The sequence below is a fragment of the Pseudochaenichthys georgianus genome, unplaced genomic scaffold (assembly GCF_902827115.2).
Source record: "Pseudochaenichthys georgianus unplaced genomic scaffold, fPseGeo1.2 scaffold_1212_arrow_ctg1, whole genome shotgun sequence".
Taxonomy (NCBI): domain Eukaryota; kingdom Metazoa; phylum Chordata; class Actinopteri; order Perciformes; family Channichthyidae; genus Pseudochaenichthys; species Pseudochaenichthys georgianus.
The window spans coordinates 1-22500 of record NW_027262140.1 but is presented as its reverse complement, the minus strand read 5'-3'; the positions used below and the strand labels follow the sequence as shown (position 1 = coordinate 22500).

Sequence of the window (22500 nt, the reverse complement as noted above, 5' to 3'; positions counted from 1 at the left end):
CCAATCAACCAATCAAACAATCAATCAACCAATCAACCAATCAATCAAACAATCAATCAACTAATCAATCAACCAAACAACCAATCAATCAACCAATCAAACAATAAATCAACCAATCAATCAACCAACCAATCAACTAATCAAACAATCAACCAACCAATCAACCAATCAATCAACCAATCAATCAACCAACCAATCAATCAACCAACCAATCAACTAATCAATCAATCAAACAATCAACTAATCAATCAACTAATCAACCAATCAACCAATCAACCAATCAATCAACCAATCAATCAACCAACCAATCAACTAATCAATCAATCAAACAATCAACTAATCAATCAACTAATCAACCAATCAACCAATCAATCAATGTTTATTTAGAGCCCAATATCACAAATGTTACATTCGTCTCAGTGGACTTCACAGTTTGTACAGAATATCAGTATGACAATACCACACCCTCTGTCCTCAGACCCTCTGTCCTCAGACCCTCTGTCCTTAGACACTCTATCCTAAGACCCTCTGTCCTCAGACCCTCTGTCCTCAGACCCTCTGTCCTTAGACCCTCTGTCCTTAGACCCTCTGTCCTCAGACCCTCTGTCCTCTGACCCTCTGTCCTTAGACCCTCTGTCCTCAGACCCTCTGTCCTCAGACCCTCTGTCCTTAGACCCTCTGTCCTTAGACACTCTATCCTAAGACCCTCTGTCCTCAGACCCTCTGTCCTCAGACCCTCTGTCCTCAGACCCTCTGTCCGCTCAGACCCTCTCCTCAGACCCTCTGTCCTCAGACCCTCTGTCCGCTCAGACCCTCTGTCCTTAGACCCTCTGTCCTCAGACCCTCTGTCCTTAGACCCTCTGTCCTTAAACCCTCTGTCCTTAAACCCTCACATCGTACAAGGAAACACTTCCGGAGAAAACCCACAGTTAAAGGGAACATGGAGAAACCTCAGGGAGAGCAGCAGAGGAGGATCCTCTCCAGGACGGACAGACTGCAATAGATGCCGTGTGTAAATTGAAAAGATAATACATTTGCAACATAGGTAGTCCAGATGTTTGGAAATGCATGTGTGTATAATAGGAAGATAAATCCACGAGGATATCCATCCAGGACCGATCTACTGAGTGATGCCGCTGAGGAAGGAGAGAGCGAGACGCCACCCTCAGGAAGCCGTCCAACTGACCTGCCCCACCAAAAGGTGGGGCAGGTCAGTTTGAGAAACCGGCTTGAGGTACACTTGTCGAGGTTATCGTCAACTACCGTAATTTTCGGACTATAAGCCGCGCCCTTTTTCCCCTTTTTCGACCCTGCGGCTTATATAACGGTGCGGTTAATCTATAGATGTGTACAGCTAACGGCCACTAGGGGGACCTCCTAAATCTATGGGTTTTACAGGTAAAATTAACCACCTTAACACTACGGGCTCTATGACCGGTCCGCTCCAGCAGGAAAAGCTGGAGGCCGGAAAAGAGTGAGACAGGTAGCGCGCCAAAGTGAAAGTGGAACAGAGAGACAGAATGAGAGCAAGGCAGACGGACAATACGAGAGCAAGACAGTTTGTGCAAAGGAAGTTTTCATGCACAAACCCTCCGCTCAGTGGGAGGCGTGGATGACTAGCGGCGATAAATCATTCACCAAAACTGGTCGCATGCGAAAAGCAACTTTCGCTCAAGTTTGCGAGTGGATCCCGACAGAGTGGAGGAGTGTCAAAACATCCACGATCACCAACGGGTTCCGAAAGGCTGGACTGCTTACATACGGTAATTAAACATTAAAACACCTGCGGCTTATAGTCCGAAAATTACGGTAGTCACTGCAGGTGCTTTTTCATCCAGCGATGTCATACGCTGCCTCACAACAACATCAAAGGAGTGAATATTTCCCCTTAACCACTTTAAAGAATGGATTTGTCACATCAAAGGGCAACTTAGGAAAATCTGATAACCAAGAGTCCTATTTTACAAGATCGATAACATCTGGTAAAATGAAATAATGCTCCGCTTCCTCCTTAGTTGGAGAATTGGGAGTATAGTTTATAGTCTTATTTAAACATGACATTAAAGGTGGGGTTTGAGAAACCGTCTCGAGGTACACTTGTTGTTATATTCCATGGAATGCTCTCAACATCCCGATGGCAATGAATATCTGAAGTGCTTTGAAGCCGTGGCGCTGTGGAAAGCTCGACCAATCATCTGAGCCGGCTAAAGTAGCTGGATGGCCTACCTGCCTGTCAGCCTTCCATCGGGCACAGACTGATCTCGTGCCCTCATTGGTCACGTGCGCGTTGGTGTGTTGGGGGAGGGGCTCTGTGAGGAAGTGGCAGATTTTCTCCGGTCGCGTATTTTCAAATGTTAGCGCACTCGAGCTTACCCCACCTCTAAGTGTTTCACAGCTGCAGATGTTAATCAGTGTTACCATGAAACGGGTTTTAGAGCTATGGATGTATGAGCGGTTTTTCCAGAGTCAACGACAGCTTCTGTTTCTGAGGAATGAAACCGGATCAATTCACCGGCCCTGCGCGTTTCATATCCCATTCAAACCACGTGAAGCCACGCCCCTATGAGGAGGATTGTTTCATATCCCATTCAAACCACGTGAAGCCACGCCCCTATGAGGAGGATTGTTTCATATCCCATTCACACCACGTGAAGCCACGCCCCTATGAGGAGGATTGTTTCATATCCCATTCAAACCACGTGAAGCCACGCCCCTATGAGGAGGATCGTTTCATATCCCATTCACACCACGTGAAGCCACGCCCCTATGAGGAGGATTGTTTCATATCCCATTCAAACCACATGAAGCCACGCCCCTATGAGGAGGATTGTTTCATATCCCATTCAAACCACGTGAAGCCACGCCCCTATGAGGAGGATCGTTTCATATCCCATTCAAACCACGTGAAGCCACGCCCCTATGAGGAGGATTGTTTCATATCCCATTCAAACCACGTGAAGCCACGCCCCTATGAGGAGGATCGTTTCATATCCCATTCAAACCACGTGAAGCCACGCCCCTATGAGGAGGATTGTTTCATATCCCATTCAAACCACGTGAAGCCACGCCCCTATGATGAGGATTGTTTCATATCCCATTCAAACCACGTGAAGCCACGCCCCTATGAGGGGGATTGTTTCATATCCCATTCAAACCACGTGAAGCCACGCCCCTATGAGGGGGATTGTTTCATATCCCATTCAAACCACGTGAAGCCACGCCCCTATGAGGGGGATCGTTTCATATCCCATTCAAACCACGTGAAGCCACGCCCCTATGAGGAGGATCGTTTCATATCCCATTCAAACCACGTGAAGCCACGCCCCTATGAGGGGGATCGTTTCATATCCCATTCAAACCACGTGAAGCCACGCCCCTATGAGGAGGATCGTTTCATATCCCATTCAAACCACGTGAAGCCACGCCCCTATGAGGAGGGTTGTTTCATATCCCATTCAAACCACGTGAAGCCACGCCCCTATGAGGAGGGTTGTTTCATATGCCATTAAAACCACGTGAAGCCACGCCCCTATGAGGAGGATCGTTTCATATCCCATTCAAACCACGTGAAGCCACGCCCCTATGAGGAGGATTGTTTCATATCCCATTCAAACCACGTGAAGCCACGCCCCTATGAGGAGGATCGTTTCATATCCCATTAAAGCCACGTGAAGCCACGCCCCTATGAGGAGGGTTGTTTCATATCCCATTCAAACCACGTGAAGCCACGCCCCTATGAGGAGGGTTGTTTCATATCCCATTAAAGCCACGTGAAGCCACGCCCCTATGAGGAGGATTGTTTCATATCCCATTAAAGCCACGTGAAGCCACGCCCCTATGAGGAGGGTTTGGATGTGCTGCATTAGAGCTGAAGGTCACACAGTTTCCTCCTCTTGGCCCTCAGCCCAGAACTCAGAGCAGGAGGGAAATCTACTCTCTGCACACAGCAATATATAATACAAATATGTTGGGAAACTAGTGAGTGTCCTCCTCCAGCATGAGAGTAGCATGCTAACAAGGGTATCATCTGCAGCAGTGAACATGACAGGATGTGAGATGACCTGAAGAGCATCAGGACTGCTTGAGGCAGGTGATAGCTCTGTGATGAACATGATGACTCAGCCTCTATGGAGAGAGACATCAAGCATGCTCATTTCTGACGTGGAGCTAATCTGAAGTAAACATTGAAGACTGCTTTCTGTTCCTCCATCTTGTGACTGTGTGACTCCCTCTCTTGATATCAGCATGTGAAGGACACTGCTCAGGAACTAGTCTCTGTATGTGATGACTCCTTCCCTCTGGAGAGGATCACAGATACATGGATCCTGAGATGAAGCTCAAGCCGGGGACGAGGGATTATTAACAATTTGAGATTTTGAGAAAAAGTCAGAATTTTGAGTTTTTTAGAAAAAGTAAGAATTTTGAGAAAAATTGAGGATTTTCAGATTTTCAGAAAAAAGCAAATATTTGGAGAAACAGGAACTAGGTGATGCTCTGTATGTGATGACTCCTCCCATTCTTTAAAGGTGGGGTAGGTAAGTTTGAGAAACCGGCTCGAGATCGCTAGAATTTGAAAATACACAGCCGGAGAAAATCTGCCACTTCCTCTCAGAGCCCCTCCTCCAACACACACGAACGCGCACATGACCAATGAGGGCACGAGATAAGTTTGTGCCCCGATGGAAGGCTGACAGGCAGGTAGGCCGTCCAATCGGATTGATTGTACTTTTTACAGTATTACGGCTTCTACAGATGAAATTTTTTTATGGATTTTTTGTCAAAGCACTTTAAATATTCATTGCTATCGGGATGTTAAGAGCATTCCATGGAATATAACAAAAAGTGTATCTCGAGCTGGTTTCTGAAACTTACCTGCCCCACCTTTAGGTATTCAGAAAAAGTCAACATTTTGAGATTTTTGTGAAAAAGTCAGAATTTTGAGTCTTTATAAAAGTGTGTCTGCACAACACGGGGGCAAAAAGTAATGCAAGTAAAGTACTGTACATCAAATATACACTTTTCTCAATACCTTTTACCTGCACACATACATGTACACATTATGTAATATGTATATATGACCCATATGTTCATTTAACTAATTTCTTATTTTAAAGTGACTTCACTGCATATCATTTTAATTTCAAATTTAAGAAAGGCCTAAAAACCTTTATTTAAAAAAAGCCTTAGATTAAACCTTTTTCTATCGCGCCTCTTGGAGCACTTTGGGATTACTTTTTAGCAATGATCTATCTTTAATTGTATTAATCTTTCATGTTGTGTAGCCGTCCTGTTTTTCAATATCAAATAAACGACTGCATTTGAACTTGATTTGAATTAAAACGGTCCATTTGATCTTATCTTATCTCAAGATGTGAGAGGAACGCCAATGCATTCCCTTTTCCCCAAACAGACTGTTTCCTGTTATCTCACCGTCTCGTTTGATTTGGATTCACTTTCAGCTTCCAGGGAAATGCTTATGGGACTCAATCGGAATCAGATCGGGGTGAAACAGAAGAAGTGGAGTAAACGATTTCTTCTTTCAACACCAGAGAATATTCTTGTACCGCCGGCTGCTTTAAGGAATGGACTCCTCGTGTCTGAGAGAATCAGATAACGACCACGAAGCTCGAAATGTCTGATGAATCCGCCTTGCTTGACTCGATGCTGTTTATTTAATGATTCTGGACGCAGAGTTAATTCCCCTGTTGTCTGTCTGCGGTCAGGCGGCAGTGTTTCCTCCGTTCACGGCAAGTCATGAAACCTTTCAGAACTTTTCTTTGCAGATCTTTAAACGCTTTTCAGATCTGTGTCCTGGAACACAAGAGGCGTTTAGGAAACAACTCAAACCTTTGATTGAAAGACATTTTAACACCAACAAGCACTGTGTGTGTGTGTGTGTGTGTGTGTGTGTGTGTGTGTGTGTGTGTGTGTGTGTGTGTGTGTGTGTGTGTGTGAGGTGTGTGTGTGTGTGTGTGTGTGTGTGCGTGCGTGTGTGGTTGTGTGTGTGTGTGTGTGTGTGTGTGTGTGTGTGTGTGTGGGTGTGTGTGTGTGTGTGTGTTGTGGTGTGTGGTGTGTTGTGTGTGTGTGTGTGTGTGTGTGTGTGTGTGTGTGTGTGCGTGTGTGGTGTGTGTGTGTGTGTGTGTGTGTGTGTGTGTGTGCAGGTGTGTGTGTGTGTGTGTGTGGTGTGTGTGTGTGTGTGTTGTGTGTGTGTGTGTAGGTGTGTGCAGGTGTGTGTGTGTGTGTGTGTGTGTGTGTGTGTGTGTGTGTGTGTGTGTGTGTGTGGGTGTGCAGGTGTGTGCGTGCAGGTGTGTGTGTGTGCGTGCAGGTGTGTGTGTGTGTGTGTGTGTGTGTGTGTGTGTGTGTGTGTGTGTGTGTGTGTGTGTGTGTGTGTCTCACCTGCTTCCTCATCACGTCAGTGGCCTGCAGGATGCAGCGGGGGGGCAGGCCGTGGTTGCGGGCCAGCAGGATGGATTGCTCCAGAGTCACGCTGAGGGTGCAGCTGAGGGACAGAGAGGAAGCACACGCTGTCACTCTGCAGGATGCTCCTCTCAGTGCAGACTTCTCTCTACCAGGACACCTACACATCTTCAAGGTCAAGTCAAAGTCAGCTTCAGTGTCAACCTTCCAGTTTGTGAGAGATCGAAATATCGCTTCCCACAATCCAGAATACAATCTTCCTGCTGTACCGTTAAATCACCGTCTTCATTAGACACCGCGTGTTGCTCGTTCAGATTTGGGAATACAACTCTGTCAAAACATATCTTACTGTTTTGCACACGCTGACCAAACCAACCTAAACTCATTCACTTTCTCAAAATGCAACGAAAGGATTTAGACTTTCAGGAAGCAGACAGAGTAAAAACCACAGGTGCCTATTTCAGTTCTAGAACTCTCCTCTCCCACTATCTGCCTCGACGGCTTTAGGTTTACCCCTCACGCCCCGTCCACACAGCAGCTTCACGCCCCGTCCACACAGCAGCTTCACGCCCCGTCCACACAGCAGCTTCACGCCCCGTCCACACAGCAGCTTCACGCCCCGTCCACACAGCAGCTTCACGCCCCGTCCACACAGCAGCTTCACGCCCCGTCCACACAGCAGCTTCACGCCCCGTCCACACAGCAGCTTCACGCCCCGTCCACACAGCAGCTTCACGCCCCGTCCACACAGCAGCTTCACGCCCCGTCCACACAGCAGCTTCACGCCCCGTCCACACAGCAGCTTCACGCCCCGTCCACACAGCAGCTTCACGCCCCCGTCCACACAGCAGCTTCACGCCCCGTCCACACAGCAGCTTCACGCCCCGTCCACACAGCAGCTTCACGCCCCGTCCACACAGCAGCTTCACGCCCCGTCCACACAGCAGCTTTACAAAAATCTTGAACATCTTGGAGCTGGGCGTGTCTGACTGCTTGGGGATTGTTTGCGAGCAACAACCAATCACATGAATGTCCCGCCCCCGACATACAAAGCAAAAAACCCCGGGGATTTTCTGCGAGCAATATATAAATATATAAACTCCCCAAACAGGCGAAACCCTCCCAGTCCCCCCCCTGTCTCTCCCCCTCCCTCCATGCTGGTTCCTCCGGTTTGGATCCCGGTAATAGTTCTGGTCGTAAAGAACCGGGTGATTTGCTACCGTAACTTCTCGTTTGGAATATGAGGAAATGAACTGCGGTCTGGTTCTCCCTGCTTACACGCGGTTTGATTGGCTAGCGCTTCTACTGTCAGATTTGCATACACGTGTTTGATTGGCTGACGCTTCCAGCTCAGCTTCAAAAGTTGAACATTGCTCAACTTTTGAATCCTGGAAATCCTGGAAATCTTCGCTTCGCTCCCCCACAATGCAGTTCGGCGAAAAGCGAGGCAAAGTGACGTCATCCCCATTCAAAGTCAACGGGCAGAGAAGCGGTGGAAGATTCTTCTGAAGCTGCTGTGTGGACGGACCCTTACTGTCAACCGAACGCTGACGAAGGCTTGGAGCTTTCTTAGAGCGCCCAAAACCAGGAAGTCATTCATCTTCTAAACATTAAAGACATTCCTCCACACCACAGGAAGTGCACAGCAGCCCTAGGCGGCTCTCCTCTGATACCACGATCTGCGTCGTACCGTTTTTAATAAACAACAAAAACCTCAGAGCATCAAACAAAACGCAGACGAGGGCTTGGATCGTGCAAAACGACAAGTCTGCACTTTCACAGATATATAAACCCAATCAGGCGCCGCGTCGTTCCCTCTGACTACGCCAGGCGTTGAGAGTTCGTTGTGTCGCTTAAAGGTGGGGTAAGTTTCAGAAACCGGCTCGAGTGCACGACGATGTGAAAGTACGCAGCCGAAAGGAATCCGCCCCTTCCTTCAGACTTCCTCACAGAGCACCTCCTCCAACACACACGAACATGACGTCAGCAGGCTGGTGAAAGGGGCCGCCTGTTGCTGGCGAGTCATTGAAGTACTGCTGCAATGCACGCCCGACGAGGGCACGCCCAACGAGGGCACGCCCAACGAGGGCACGCCCAACGACGGCACGAGATACATTTGTGCGTGCACGAGATGGAAGGCTGACAGACAGGGCTCCACAGATGCATGTTTGTTTGGATGTGTCGTCAGAGCTCTTCAGATGGTCGTTGCTGTCGGGCGTTCAGAGCGTCCATGGAATATAGCAACACGTGTTTCTCGAGCCGGTTTCTCAGACCTACCGACCCCGCCTTCAATGGAGGTCTACGGTCAAAATACATCTCTGTGAATGTCTTCTAAAAGCGGCATCTGTTAGTCGAGATGTTTCTGCGTGCGTTTCTGAAGCGGCAGAACGTTCTTTCTGGACGGGTTTCGTTGTAGCGCTGCTCCAACATCACGAGTCAGATCGCCCTGTTCGTCACGATGAACACAATACGCTTTTCTTTCTGAAGCGGAAAACCCCAAAACACTTTGAAGACTTTACGCTTATCTTTGTGTCCTCCTAAGGATAAATGCTTCTCCTGAGGCAAAGGCGTGTCTGTGAGAGTGTGTGTGTGAGAGAATATGCTGAGTCACTGTCTCACACACACACACACACACACACACACACACACACACACACACGCTGGAGGGTCCATGTACGAGAGCAGCTCGTCATCAGCGCGTGTGAGTGTGAGTGTGTGTGTGTGTGTGTGTGTGTGTGTGTGTGTGTGTGTGTGTGTGTGTGTGTGTGTGTGTGTGTGTGTTGAGGTGTGTGTGTTGAGGTGTGTGTGTTGAGGTGTGTGTGTGTGTGTGTGTGTGTGTGTGTGTGTGTGTGTGTGTGTGTGTGATGTGTGTGTGTGTGTGTGTGTGTGTGTGTGTTGCCGTGTGTGTGTGTGTGTGTGTGTGTGTGTGTGTGTGTGTGTGTGTGTGTGTGTGTGTGTGTGTGTGTTGCGGTGTGTGTGTGTGTGTTGTGTGTCGTGTGTGTGTGTGTGTGTGTGTGTGTGTGTGTGTGTGTGTGTGTGTGTGTGTGTGTGTGTGTGTGTGTGTGTGTGTGTGTGTGTGTGTGTGTGTGTGTGTGTGTGTGTTGCGGTGTGTGTGTGTTACAGAGTGAAATCAAGAAACACTCCTCGGCCTTGTTGGCGTTTCTCAGGGGATTGGATCTTGTTTATTTATTCGCCTGCAGCTCTACGTGAGGTAGAGGTGTGTGTGTGTGTGTGTGTGTGTGTGCGTGTGTGTATGCGTGTGCGTGTGTATGCGTGTGTGTGTGTGTGTGCGCGCACGTGTGTGCACGCGTGTGTGTGTGTGTGTTATTGTTCCTCCTCTGCTGCTGAAGCTATACTCGTCTCTGCAGCCTGATGGACACACAGAGAGCTGCATTATGTTAAACCCTCAGCATGTTATTAACTCTCCATCAGAGAAGCTTCCAGAGAGAAGCTCATCATGCAGCTCCCTCCTCACTGCCGTCCTGCTGCTTCCTCAGCTTCTCTCTCAGACTCAGCTTCTCTCTCAGACTCAGCTTCTCTCTCAGACTCAGCTTCTCTCTCAGACTCAGCTTCTCTCTCAGACTCAGCTTCTCTCTGCAGACTCAGCTTCTCTCTCAGACTCAGCTTCTCTCTCAGACTCAGCTTCTCTCTGCAGACTCAGCTTCTCTCTCAGACTCAGCTTCTCTCTCAGACTCAGCTTCTCTCTCAGACTCAGCTTCTCTCTCAGACTCAGCTTCTCTCTCAGACTCAGCTTCTCTCTACAGACTCAGCTTCTCTCTCAGACTCAGCTTCTCTCTACAGACTCAGCTTCTCTCTCAGACTCAGCTTCTCTCTGCAGACTCAGCTTCTCTCTACAGACTCAGCTTCTCTCTGCAGACTCAGCTTCTCTCTCAGACTCAGCTTCTCTCTGCAGACTCAGCTTCTCTCTCAGACTCAGCTTCTCTCTGCAGACTCAGCTTCTCTCTCAGACTCAGCTTCTCTCTACAGACTCAGCTTCTCTCTCAGACTCAGCTTCTCTCTACAGACTCAGCTTCTCTCTCAGACTCAGCTTCTCTCTCAGACTCAGCTTCTCTCTCAGACTCAGCTTCTCTCTACAGACTCAGCTTCTCTCTCAGACTCAGCTTCTCTCTACAGACTCAGCTTCTCTCTCAGACTCAGCTTCTCTCTGCAGACTCAGCTTCTCTCTGCAGACTCAGCTTCTCTCTGCAGACTCAGCTTCTCTCTGCAGACTCAGCTTCTCTCTCAGACTCAGCTTCTCTCTGCAGACTCAGCTTCTCTCTCAGACTCAGCTTCTCTCTCAGACTCAGCTTCTCTCTCAGACTCAGCTTCTCTCTGCAGACTCAGCTTCTCTCTACAGACTCAGCTTCTCTCTACAGACTCAGCTTCTCTCTCAGACTCAGCTTCTCTCTACAGACTGTCTGCAGCAGGGGAGAGAGACGATGTCGTGCCACGTTCAGGTCTGAGAGGGACCATGTGCTCAATGATACATCAAAGGGCTCTTGGTTGGAGATTGTACGACGCAGAGTGTGAACACGTCGTCAGTCTGAAGCTACGGAGGCTTACGTTATGTTTAACTACATGTGTGCAAAGCCTGTCATTCATACATCACCCGTTTCCTGTTTGTAGCCAGAAGGCAGTGTTTCCTCAGCTCAAGGCAAGGTATAAAGAATCAAAGACCTTTTTATTGCTGATTTTTTAATAGAATAGAATTCCTTTATTGTCATCGCACCAGGTACAACGAAATTTAAAAAAGCAATCCTCGCAGTGCATTTCCACATACAACGAATACATATATTATCTATATAAACATATACACATTAAACATGCTCACACATCCATACATGCCCGCACATTATTTAAATACAGTTTACAATATAAAAAACACAGGGATGATATTTGCATCTCTGATGTCGATCAGTTCATAAGTTAATACAACTATTAAAAAGTAGTGCAGTTGGAAGTTGTAACTGTTCAGTTCAGCGTTTGACGGTGTTCAGTTCTCGTGTGGCTCCGGGGTAAAAACTGTTTTTCAGTCGGTTTGTCCTTGATTGAATTGCCCTGTAGCGTCTACCGGAGGGCAGAAGAGCCAACAGGAAGTGTCCAGGGTGTGAAGAGTCTGCAATTATTTTTGCCTGCTCTGTTGAAGCAGCGTTGGCTGAAGAGTTCCTCCAGGCAAATGTCAACATGAAAATTGTTTTGTTTAAAAAAATCAAAATGTTGGATTTTCTTTCTTGTTTTGTCGAGAGGTATCTGGAGAACAATTCAAACCACTGATTGAAGACCTTTTAATACCAACAACCACTGCTTTAGAGGACTTCTGAGGATGCATATGGACCCTGACGCCCCGTCCACACGGCAGCTTCAGAAGAATCTTCCACCGCTTCTCTGCCCGTTGACTTTGAATGGGGATGACGTCACTTTGCCTCGCTTTTCGCCGCACTGCATTGTGGGGGAGCGAAGCGAAGATTTCCAGGATGTCCAGGATTCCAAAGTTGAGCAATGTTCAACTTTTGAAGCTGAGCTGGAAGCGCCAGCCAATCAAACACGTGTATGCAAATCTGACAGTAGAAGCGCTAGCCAATCAAACCGCGTGTAAGCAGGGAGAGCCAGACCGCAGTTCATTTCCTCATATTCCAAACGAGAAGTTACGGGAGCAAATCACCCGGTTCTTTACGACCAGAACTATTAACGGGATCCAAACCGGAGGAACCAGCATGGAGGGAGGAGGCAGAGGCAGTGGGGGAACTGGGAGGGTTTCGCCTGTTTGGGGAGTTTATATATTTATATATTGCTCGAACTGATTGTTTCAAAGCTGCTGTGTGGACGGGGCGTGAGAGGGATGTACTGAATACCTCGCCCAAAATAAATAACGTGGATTTAGATTTTTAAATCTTCGCTAAACATCTCTCCTGTGAATCACACACGCCGTCAGTCTGCAGCTTTAGATAGTGTTTAAGGAAGTGCACAAATAATCCTAAATATGGCAGCTACCTGTCACCTGCTGCAACACACACACACACACACACACACACACACACACACACACACACACACACACACACACACACACACACACACACACACACACACACACACACACACACACACACACACACACACACACACACACACACACACACACACACGGGGGTTAGTAAAGTGGCAGCGGTCCGTGCAGAGACAGGAACTTTCTATTAGAGCCCAACCTCGCTTTATCAGACCATCACTCCTGCTCTGTCTGTCTGTGTGTGTGTGTGTGTGTGTGTGTGTGTGTGTGTGTGTGTGTGTGTGTGTGTGTGTGTGTGTGTGTGTGTGTGTGTGTGTGTGTGTGTGTGTGTGTGTGTGAGACATGAGATATGGAGTGTGTCGGGTGGTCTAAGAGAGGAATGGGGGGTGACAAACGATCCGGATATTTCTGTCCTGGAGCCTGGAGGATCTGAGCCTCAGCAGCCGAATATAGAACTCATAATGATGATGCGAGTAATTGACCTGTCTTCCTCCAGAGAGGCTGAACGTCCCTCGGAGACAAAGAGTCTCGTTAACTGGAACATGCTGCTGGTGATTAACGCACAGAAGTGAGTATTAAAGGTCTCTGATCTGCCACAATACACTTTCTATGTCTTTTCTACATCTACATGTGTCCCTGGTGTGTCCCCAGTGTGTCCCTGGTGTGTCCCCGGTGTGTCCCTGGTGTGTCCCTGGTGCGTCCCCGGTGTGTCCCTGGTGTGTCCCTGGTGTGTCCCTGGTGCGTCCCCGGTGTGTCAGGAGACTCTCAAAGTGATGTCTTCTCTACATCACCATGTGTCCCTGGTGTGTCCCCGGTGTGTCCCTGGTGTGTCCCCGGTGTGTCGCTGGTGTGTCCCGGTGTGTCCTTGGTGTGTCCCGGTGTGTCCCTGGTGTGTCCCCGGTGTGTCCTGGCGTGTCCCTGGTGTGTCCCCGGTGTGTCCTTGGTGTGTCCCCGGTGTGTCCCGGCGTGTCCCTGGTGTGTCCCCCGTGTGTCCCTGGTGTGTCCCCCGTGTGTCCCCAGTGTGTCCCCTGTGTGTCCCCGGTGTGTCCCCGGTGTGTCCCCGGCGTGTCCCCGATGTGTCCCCTGTGTGTCCCCGGTGTGTCCCTGTGTGTCCCCCATGTGTCCCCGGTGTGTCGCTGGTGTGTCCCGGTGTGTCCTTGGTGTGTCCCTGGTGTGTCCCCGTGTGTCCCCGGTGTGTCCTGGCGTGTCCCTGGTGTGTCCCCGGTGTGTCCCGGTGTGTCCTTGGTGTGTCCCCGGTGTGTCCCGGCGTGTCCCTGGTGTGTCCCCAGTGTGTCCCCGGTGTGTCCCCGGTGTGTCCCCTGTGTGTCCCCGGCGTGTCCCCGGCGTGTCCCCGGCGTGTCCCCTGTGTGTCCCCGGTGTGTCCCTGTGTGTCCCCCATGTGTCCCCGGTGTGTCAGGGACTCTCAAAGTGTCAGAAACAAACCCCTCTCTCTTCTCCTCCGTACCCACGTCTCTAAAAACGGGGACCAACGGAGCTGATCCAGATTTGCTGCGTCATGACAACATTACTAAAATGTGGGCGGGCTTTAAACCCACGGGCCAATCAGAAACGTTGCTGTCAGAAACGATGAGACGTGTTCTGGAAGTAACATGGTCTGTGTTTACATTAGCATGCTAGCACTCAGAGCTAACCTGTGCTGGAGAGAGAGTGTGAGGAAGCAGGAAGTCAAGAGGAAGTCACCTGAGAGAGAGAGAGAGTTTGAGCTCCTTCCTGTTTCAGAGAGGATCCTTGATGTGGTTTGGAACACGATATGGAGCTTCATCAATATATATTTTTTAAAGCTACAGACCCAGAATCAGCTCGTTAGTAACAGCTGCAATAGAGGGGGGTGAGGCTAGAATGATCTGGCCTGTGATATCTGCTCGGAGACCGTTGAGAGAAGACTGAAGAGAGGAGGAGTAGAGGGGTAATACATGAACGTGCACACACTCACCGATGCACCCCGCTGTTGCACATGACGATGTGCGTGGCCCCGAGTCTGGAGCAGAGCTCTGAGGAGACGCTGAGCAGCCCGACCCCCGACGCGCCGCAGGCTGTGAACTGACAGGGGGGGGTCCGCCGGGAGGAGATGAAGCTCTCCATCAGACGGTACAACTCCTCCACTGCGTTCAGGGGGCGCATCAGCTGGGGAGGCGCGAAGAGAGGAGATCAAGTTAACGACTTGCATGAGACTCAAACCCAAAGCTAACAGCTTGCATGAGACTCAAACCCAAAGTTAACGACTTGCATGAGACTCAAACCCAAAGCTAACAGCTTGCATGAGACTCAAACCCAAAGCTAACAGCTTGCATGAGACTCAAACCCAAAGTTAACGACTTGCATGAGACTCAAACCCAAAGTTAACAGCTTGCATGAGACTCAAACCCAAAGCTAACAGCTTGCATGAGACTCAAACCCAAAGCTAACAGCTTGCATGAGACTCAAACCCAAAGTTAACGACTTGCATGAGACTCAAACCCAAAGTTAACAGCTTGCCTGAGACTCAAACCCAAAGCTAACAGCTTGCATGAGACTCAAACCCAAAGTTAACAGCTTGCATGAGACTCAAACCCAAAGCTAACAGCTTGCCTGAGACTCAAACCCAAAGCTAACAGCTTGCATGAGACTCAAACCCAAAGTTAACGACTTGCATGAGACTCAAACCCAAAGTTAACGACTTGCATGAGACTCAAACCCAAAGCTAACAGCTTGTATGAGACTCAAACCCAAAGTTAACGACTTGCATGAGACTCAAACCCAAAGCTAACAGCTTGCATGAGACTCAAACCCAAAGTTAACAGCTTGCATGAGACTCAAACCCAAAGTTAACAGCTTGCATGAGACTCAAACCCAAAGCTAACAGCTTGCATGAGACTCAAACCCAAAGTTAACGACTTGCATGAGACTCAAACCCAAAGCTAACAGCTTGCATGAGACTCAAACCCAAAGTTAACAGCTTGCATGAGACTCAAACCCAAAGCTAACAGCTTGCATGAGACTCAAACCCAAAGCTAACAGCTTGCATGAGACTCAAACCCAAAGTTAACAGCTTGCATGAGACTCAAACCCAAAGTTAACAGCTTGCATGAGACTCAAACTCAAAGCTAACAGCTTGCCTGAGACTCAAACCCAAAGTTAACAGCTTGTATGAGACTCAAACCCAAAGCTAACAGCTTGCATGAGACTCAAACCCAAAGTTAACGACTTGCATGAGACTCAAACCCAAAGCTAACAGCTTGCATGAGACTCAAACCCAAAGTTAACGACTTGCATGAGACTCAAACCCAAAGTTAACGACTTGCATGAGACTCAAACCCAAAGTTAACAGCTTGCATGAGACTCAAACTCAAAGCTAACAGCTTGCCTGAGACTCAAACTCAAAGTTAACAGCTTGCATGAGACTCAAACCCAAAGTTAACAGCTTGCATGAGACTCAAACTCAAAGCTAACAGCTTGCCTGAGACTCAAACCCAAAGTTAACAGCTTGCATGAGACTCAAACCCAAAGCTAACAGCTTGCATGAGACTCAAACCCAAAGTTAACGACTTGCATGAGACTCAAACCCAAAGCTAACAGCTTGCATGAGACTCAAACCCAAAGTTAACGACTTGCATGAGACTCAAACCCAAAGTTAACAGCTTGCATGAGACTCAAACCCAAAGTTAACAGCTTGCATGAGACTCAAACCCAAAGCTAACAGCTTGCCTGAGACTCAAACCCAAAGTTAACGACTTGCATGAGACTCAAACCCAAAGTTAACAGCTTGCATGAGACTCAAACCCAAAGTTAACAGCTTGCATGAGACTCAAACCCAAAGCTAACAGCTTGTATGAGACTCAAACCCAAAGTTAACAGCTTGCATGAGACTCAAACCCAAAGTTAACGACTTGCATGAGACTCAAACCCAAAGCTAACAGCTTGTATGAGACTCAAACCCAAAGCTAACAGCTTGCATGAGACTCAAACCCAAAGTTAACGACTTGCATGAGACTCAAACCCAAAGCTAACGACTTGCATGAGACTCAAACCCAAAGCTAACAGCTTGCATGAGACTCAAACCCAAAGCTAACAGCTTGTATGAGACTCAAACCCAAAGCTAACAGCTTGCATGAGACTCAAACCCAAAGCTAACAGCTTGCATGAGACTCAAACCCAAAGCTAACAGCTTGCATGAGACTCAAACCCAAAGCTAACAGCTTGCATGAGACTCAAACCCAAAGCTAACAGCTTGCATGAGACTCAAACCCAAAGCTAACAGCTTGCATGAGACTCAAACCCAAAGCTAACAGCTTGCATGAGACTCAAACCCAAAGCTAACAGCTTGCATGAGACTCAAACCCAAAGCTAACAGCTTGTATGAGACTCAAACCCAAAGCTAACAGCTTGCATGAGACTCAAACCCAAAGCTAACAGCTTGCATGAGACTCAAACCCAAAGCTAACAGCTTGTATGTCTCAAAAACAATGAATAGTTCGAAAATTGGATTTTTTTTTTGGAGTTGTTTTTATGCGGGGAAAGAAAAGATTGGGTTTTGTAATTTCTCTGTTTGATATCATATGAAAGATAGTGTTTTTGTGTCTTGTCCTGAAGGCATCATGAGTTTCTCTCACCTTATCGATGAGAGCAGCTTTAGGAGTGGAGCTTGGCGTCAGATTGGACTGGTCCAGGTAGAAAGCCCTGAGGACACACACACACACACCACATGTGAATAAAAGCACATCTGTGTGTGAAGCACTGCAGCATCAGCTGAGTAACGGGTCCAGCTCAGCAGAAACACACGCTCAGCATCTCGGTGTCTGGGCGTCACTCCAACTCATCCATTCATGCAGAGCAGAGGGAGCCATTCCCTCTCTCTCCACAGGGGGCAGCACTTTATGAGTCCCAATGAAGTGCACACTCAGCAGTCAGCATCAGTGAGTAATGCAGCCGTTATAAATAGAAACACCATGATTAACGCCCTGTAATGAAAGCACTTCTTCTCCAGCAGAGAGGAGACCTGCCTTCTGAAATCAGCTCGAAGAGGAATCACCTCTCCGAGCTGTTTCTCCCTGATTCCAGAGACTGATTATAAACAAGGAATGCAAAGCCATGGAGAAGCATGCTCGCCAAACAATCAACTATATACTTGATGATGCAGCGCTGCAGGAAACAGTACGTATGAAAAGGCACTTAAAGGGACAGGCACCCCCAAAATAATCATTTATATATCAATTACTTCCACAGATAACTTTGTATTCTTGAAGAAAACCGGTTGTTTCTTGCATGCTAACAAATGGACGGTTGCGTTTAAAAAAGCAATATCAAAGATAATCTACATTTTAAATACATGTTGGACTCATCTGGACGAGTAGGATGCACAAGACTGAGGCCCTGATTTCATTAAATTCCTTAGCGTATTTCTTCATTTGTTGATCTTTTTGAACCATGCAAAAGTTCCCTGCAATATTTCAAAGTATCATGGGGTGAGTAATTGATGTATAAGTAACTCTTGTATGGCAGGGCTTCTCAAAGTTTTGATCCAATATTGGATTGAGGGCCGCCCAAGAAAAAACGGAACACAAAATAATTCCAAAACAAATCCTTTCTTTATTGTACTCACCAATTACCGCAACTCGCGAGATGCCTAGTTGCCATGCAACCAGTAGTCGAGCAAACTTTCCACAAGCTGTCATTCATAATTTAGGAATGACAACCCAGGGGGCGCAGTTTCACCATTCTTAAATTCCATTATAATTCTTACCAGATACGACCACGGAGGATTCAAATACAACGCATGCATTTCAGCGCGTCACGTTAACTATCGCGGGCCGCCAGAAACATTTCCGAGGGCCGCCATTGGCCCGCGGGCCGCACTTTGAGAACCCCTGGGTTAAAGTATCCCTTTAAGTCCAGTTGCTGCCGTCGTTAAGGCTCATCCATCTCAGATGTTCAGGCGCACATTTCTCTCTTGTTGAACTTTTCCAGGTGCTCCATCTCCCTGTGAGCAGATTACCCTTTAACCTTTTGGCAAGCTTTACTAAATCACCAGGAGCTGAGTTAGCGGAGGGTTCAGCGCTAACAGCCCGTGTAATTGCTTCAAGATGGCCGTATCATTTAAAAGATGCTCACGGTATAAACGAGTTAAACGGCATCTCGTAAAAAGCACTGAAGGCAAAACAGGAAGTTAGAAATACTGGATTTACTGCTGATGTTCAGGTGGATATCAGTATGTAGTGTCTCTACTTTAAAGAGTCCTCTCCTGCTGATGTTCAGGTGGATATCAGTATGTAGTGTCTCTACTTTAAAGAGTCCTCTCCTGCTGATGTTCAGGTGGATATCAGTATGTAGTGTCTCTACTTTAAAGAGTCCTCTCCTGCTGATGTTCAGGTGTATATCAGTATGTAGTGTCTCTACTTTAAAGAGTCCTCTCCTGCTGGTGTTCAGGTGTATATCAGTATGTAGTGTCTCTACTTTAAAGAGTCCTCTCCTGCTGATGTTCAGGTGGATATCAGTGTTTAGTGTCTCTACTTTAAAGAGTCCTCTCCTGCTGATGTTCAGGTGTATATCAGTATGTAGCGTCTCTACTTTAAAGAGTCCTCTCCTGGTGATGTTCAGGTGTATATCAGTATGTAGCGTCTCTACTTTAAAGAGTCCTCTCCTGCTGATGTTCAGGTGTATATCAGTGTGTAGCGTCTCTACTTTAAAGAGTCCTCTCCTGCTGATGTTCAGGTGTATATCAGTGTGTAGCGTCTCTACTTTAAAGAGTCCTCTCCTGCTGATGTTCAGGAGGATATCAGTATGTAGTGTCTCTACTTTAAAGAGTCCTCTCCTGCTGATGTCCAGGTGTATATCAGTATGTAGTGTCTCTACTTTAAAGAGTCCTCTCCTGCTGATGTTCAGGTGTATATCAGTATGTAGTGTCTCTACTTTAAAGAGTCCTCTCCTGCTGATGTTCAGGTGTATATCAGTATGTAGTGTCTCTACTTTAAAGAGTCCTCTCCTGCTGATGTTCAGGTGTATATCAGTATGTAGTGTCTCTACTTTAAAGAGTCCTCTCCTGCTGATGTTCAGGTGGATATCAGTATGTAGTGTCTCTACTTTAAAGAGTCCTCTCCTGCTGATGTTCAGGTGTATATCAGTATGTAGTGTCTCTACTTTAAAGAGTCCTCTCCTGCTGATGTTCAGGTGGATATCAGTATGTAGTGTCTCTACTTTAAAGAGTCCTCTCCTGCTGATGTTCAGGTGGATATCAGTATGTAGTGTCTCTACTTTAAAGAGTCCTCTCCTGCTGATGTTCAGGTGTATATCAGTATGTAGTGTCTCTACTTTAAAGAGTCCTCTCCTGCTGATGTTCAGGTGTATATCAGTATGTAGTGTCTCTACTTTAAAGAGTCCTCTCCTGCTGATGTTCAGGTGTATATCAGTATGTAGCGTCTCTACTTTAAAGAGTCCTCTCCTGGTGATGTTCAGGTGTATATCAGTATGTAGCGTCTCTACTTTAAAGAGTCCTCTCCTGCTGTGTATATCAGTGTGTAGTGTCTCTACTTTAAAGAGTCCTCTCCTGCTGATGTTCAGGTGTATATCAGTATGTAGTGTCTCTACTTTAAAGAGTCCTCTCCTGCTGATGTTCAGGTGTATATCAGTATGTAGTGTCTCTACTTTAAAGAGTCCTCTCCTGCTGATGTGCAGGTGTATATCAGTATGTAGTGTCTCTACTTTAAAGAGTCCTCTCCAGCTGATGTTCAGGTGTATATCAGTATGTAGCGTCTCTACTTTAAAGAGTCCTCTCCAGCTGATGTTCAGGTGTATATCAGTGTGTAGCGTCTCTACTTTAAAGAGTCCTCTCCTGCTGATGTTCAGGTGTATATCAGTGTGTAGTGTCTCTACTTTAAAGAGTCCTCTCCTGCTGATGTTCAGGTGTATATCAGTGTGTAGTGTCTCTACTTTAAAGAGTGCTCTCCTGCTGATGTTCAGGTGGATATCAGTATGTAGTGTCTCTACTTTAAAGAGTCCTCTCCTGCTGATGTTCAGGTGTATATCAGTATGTAGTGTCTCTACTTTAAAGAGTCCTCTCCTGCTGATGTTCAGGTGTATATCAGTATGTAGTGTCTCTACTTTAAAGAGTCCTCTCCTGCTGATGCTCAGGTGTATATCAGTATGTAGTGTCTCTACTTTAAAGAGTCCTCTCCTGCTGATGTTCAGGTGTATATCAGTATGTAGTGTCTCTACTTTAAAGAGTCCTCTCCTGCTGATGTTCAGGTGTATATCAGTATGTAGTGTCTCTACTTTAAAGAGTCCTCTCCTGCTGATGTTCAGGTGTATATCAGTATGTAGTGTCTCTACTTTAAAGAGTCCTCTCCTGCTGATGTTCAGGTGTATATCAGTATGTAGTGTCTCTACTTTAAAGAGTCCTCTCCTGCTGATGTTCAGGTGTATATCAGTATGTCGTGTCTCTACTTTAAAGAGTCCTCTCCTGCTGATGTTCAGGTGTATATCAGTATGTAGTGTCTCTACTTTAAAGAGTCCTCTCCTGCTGATGTTCAGGTGTATATCAGTATGTCGTGTCTCTACTTTAAAGAGTCCTCTCCTGCTGATGTTCAGGTGTATATCAGTGTGTAGTGTCTCTACTTTAAAGAGTCCTCTCCTGCTGATGTTCAGGTGTATATCAGTGTGTAGTGTCTCTACTTTAAAGAGTCCTCTCCTGCTGATGTTCAGGTGTATATCAGTATGTCGTGTCTCTACTTTAAAGAGTCCTCTCCTGCTGATGTTCAGGTGTATATCAGTGTGTAGTGTCTCTACTTTAAAGAGTCCTCTCCTGCTGATGTTCAGGTGTATATCAGTATGTAGTGTCTCTACTTTAAAGAGTCCTCTCCTGCTGATGTTCAGGTGTATATCAGTATGTAGTGTCTCTACTTTAAAGAGTCCTCTCCTGCTGATGTTCAGGTGTATATCAGTATGTAGTGTCTCTACTTTAAAGAGTCCTCTCCTGCTGATGTTCAGGTGTATATCAGTATGTAGTGTCTCTACTTTAAAGAGTCCTCTCCTGCTGATGTTCAGGTGTATATCAGTATGTAGTGTCTCTACTTTAAAGAGTCCTCTCCTGCTGATGTTCAGGTGTATATCAGTATGTAGTGTCTCTACTTTAAAGAGTCCTCTCCTGCTGATGTTCAGGTGTATATCAGTATGTAGTGTCTCTACTTTAAAGAGTCCTCTCCTGCTGATGTTCAGGTGTATATCAGTATGTAGTGTCTCTACTTTTAAAGAGTCCTCTCCAGCTGATGTTCAGGTGTATATCAGTATGTAGTGTCTCTACTTTAAAGAGTCCTCTCCAGCTGATGTTCAGGTGTATATCAGTATGTAGTGTCTCTACTTTAAAGAGTCCTCTCCAGCTGATGTTCAGGTGTATATCAGTATGTAGCGTCTCTACTTTAAAGAGTCCTCTCCTGCTGATGTTCAGGTGTATATCAGTATGTAGTGTCTCTACTTTAAAGAGTCCTCTCCAGCTGATGTTCAGGTGTATATCAGTATGTAGCGTCTCTACTTTAAAGAGTCCTCTCCTGCTGATGCTCAGGTGTATATCAGTATGTAGAGTCTCTACTTTAAAGAGTCCTCTCCTGCTGATGTTCAGGTGTATATCAGTATGTAGCGTCTCTACTTTAAAGAGTCCTCTCCTGCTGATGCTCAGGTGTATATCAGTATGTAGAGTCTCTACTTTAAAGAGTCCTCTCCTGCTGATGTTCAGGTGTATATCAGTATGTAGTGTCTCTACTTTAAAGAGTCCTCTCCAGCTGATGTTCAGGTGTATATCAGTATGTAGCGTCTCTACTTTAAAGAGTCCTCTCCTGCTGATGCTCAGGTGTATATCAGTATGTAGAGTCTCTACTTTAAAGAGTCCTCTCCTGCTGATGTTCAGGTGTATATCAGTATGTAGCGTCTCTACTTTAAAGAGTCCTCTACTGCTGATGTTCAGGTGTATATCAGTATGTAGCGTCTCTACTTTAAAGAGTCCTCTCCTGCTGATGTCCAGGTGTATATCAGTATGTAGTGTCTCTACTTTAAAGAGTGCTCTCCTGCTGATGTTCAGGTGTATATCAGTC

General features: G+C 46.8%; 1 protein-coding gene across 1 annotated transcript in view; it reads right to left on the bottom strand.

Moving 5' to 3' along the window:
- Positions 1-17101, bottom strand: part of LOC117440792 (phosphatidylinositol 3,4,5-trisphosphate-dependent Rac exchanger 2 protein-like) — a gene marked incomplete at its 5' end in the record, with an annotated part of 22604 nt that extends 5503 nt beyond the window's left edge. Inside the window, 3 exons of the mRNA XM_034077026.1 lie at positions 6397-6499; positions 14379-14569; positions 17035-17101. Coding sequence (XP_033932917.1) covers positions 6397-6499; positions 14379-14569; positions 17035-17101 — 361 coding nt within the window. The remainder of the gene's footprint in view (positions 1-6396; positions 6500-14378; positions 14570-17034) is intronic.
- Positions 17102-22500: the final 5399 nt, after the last annotated feature.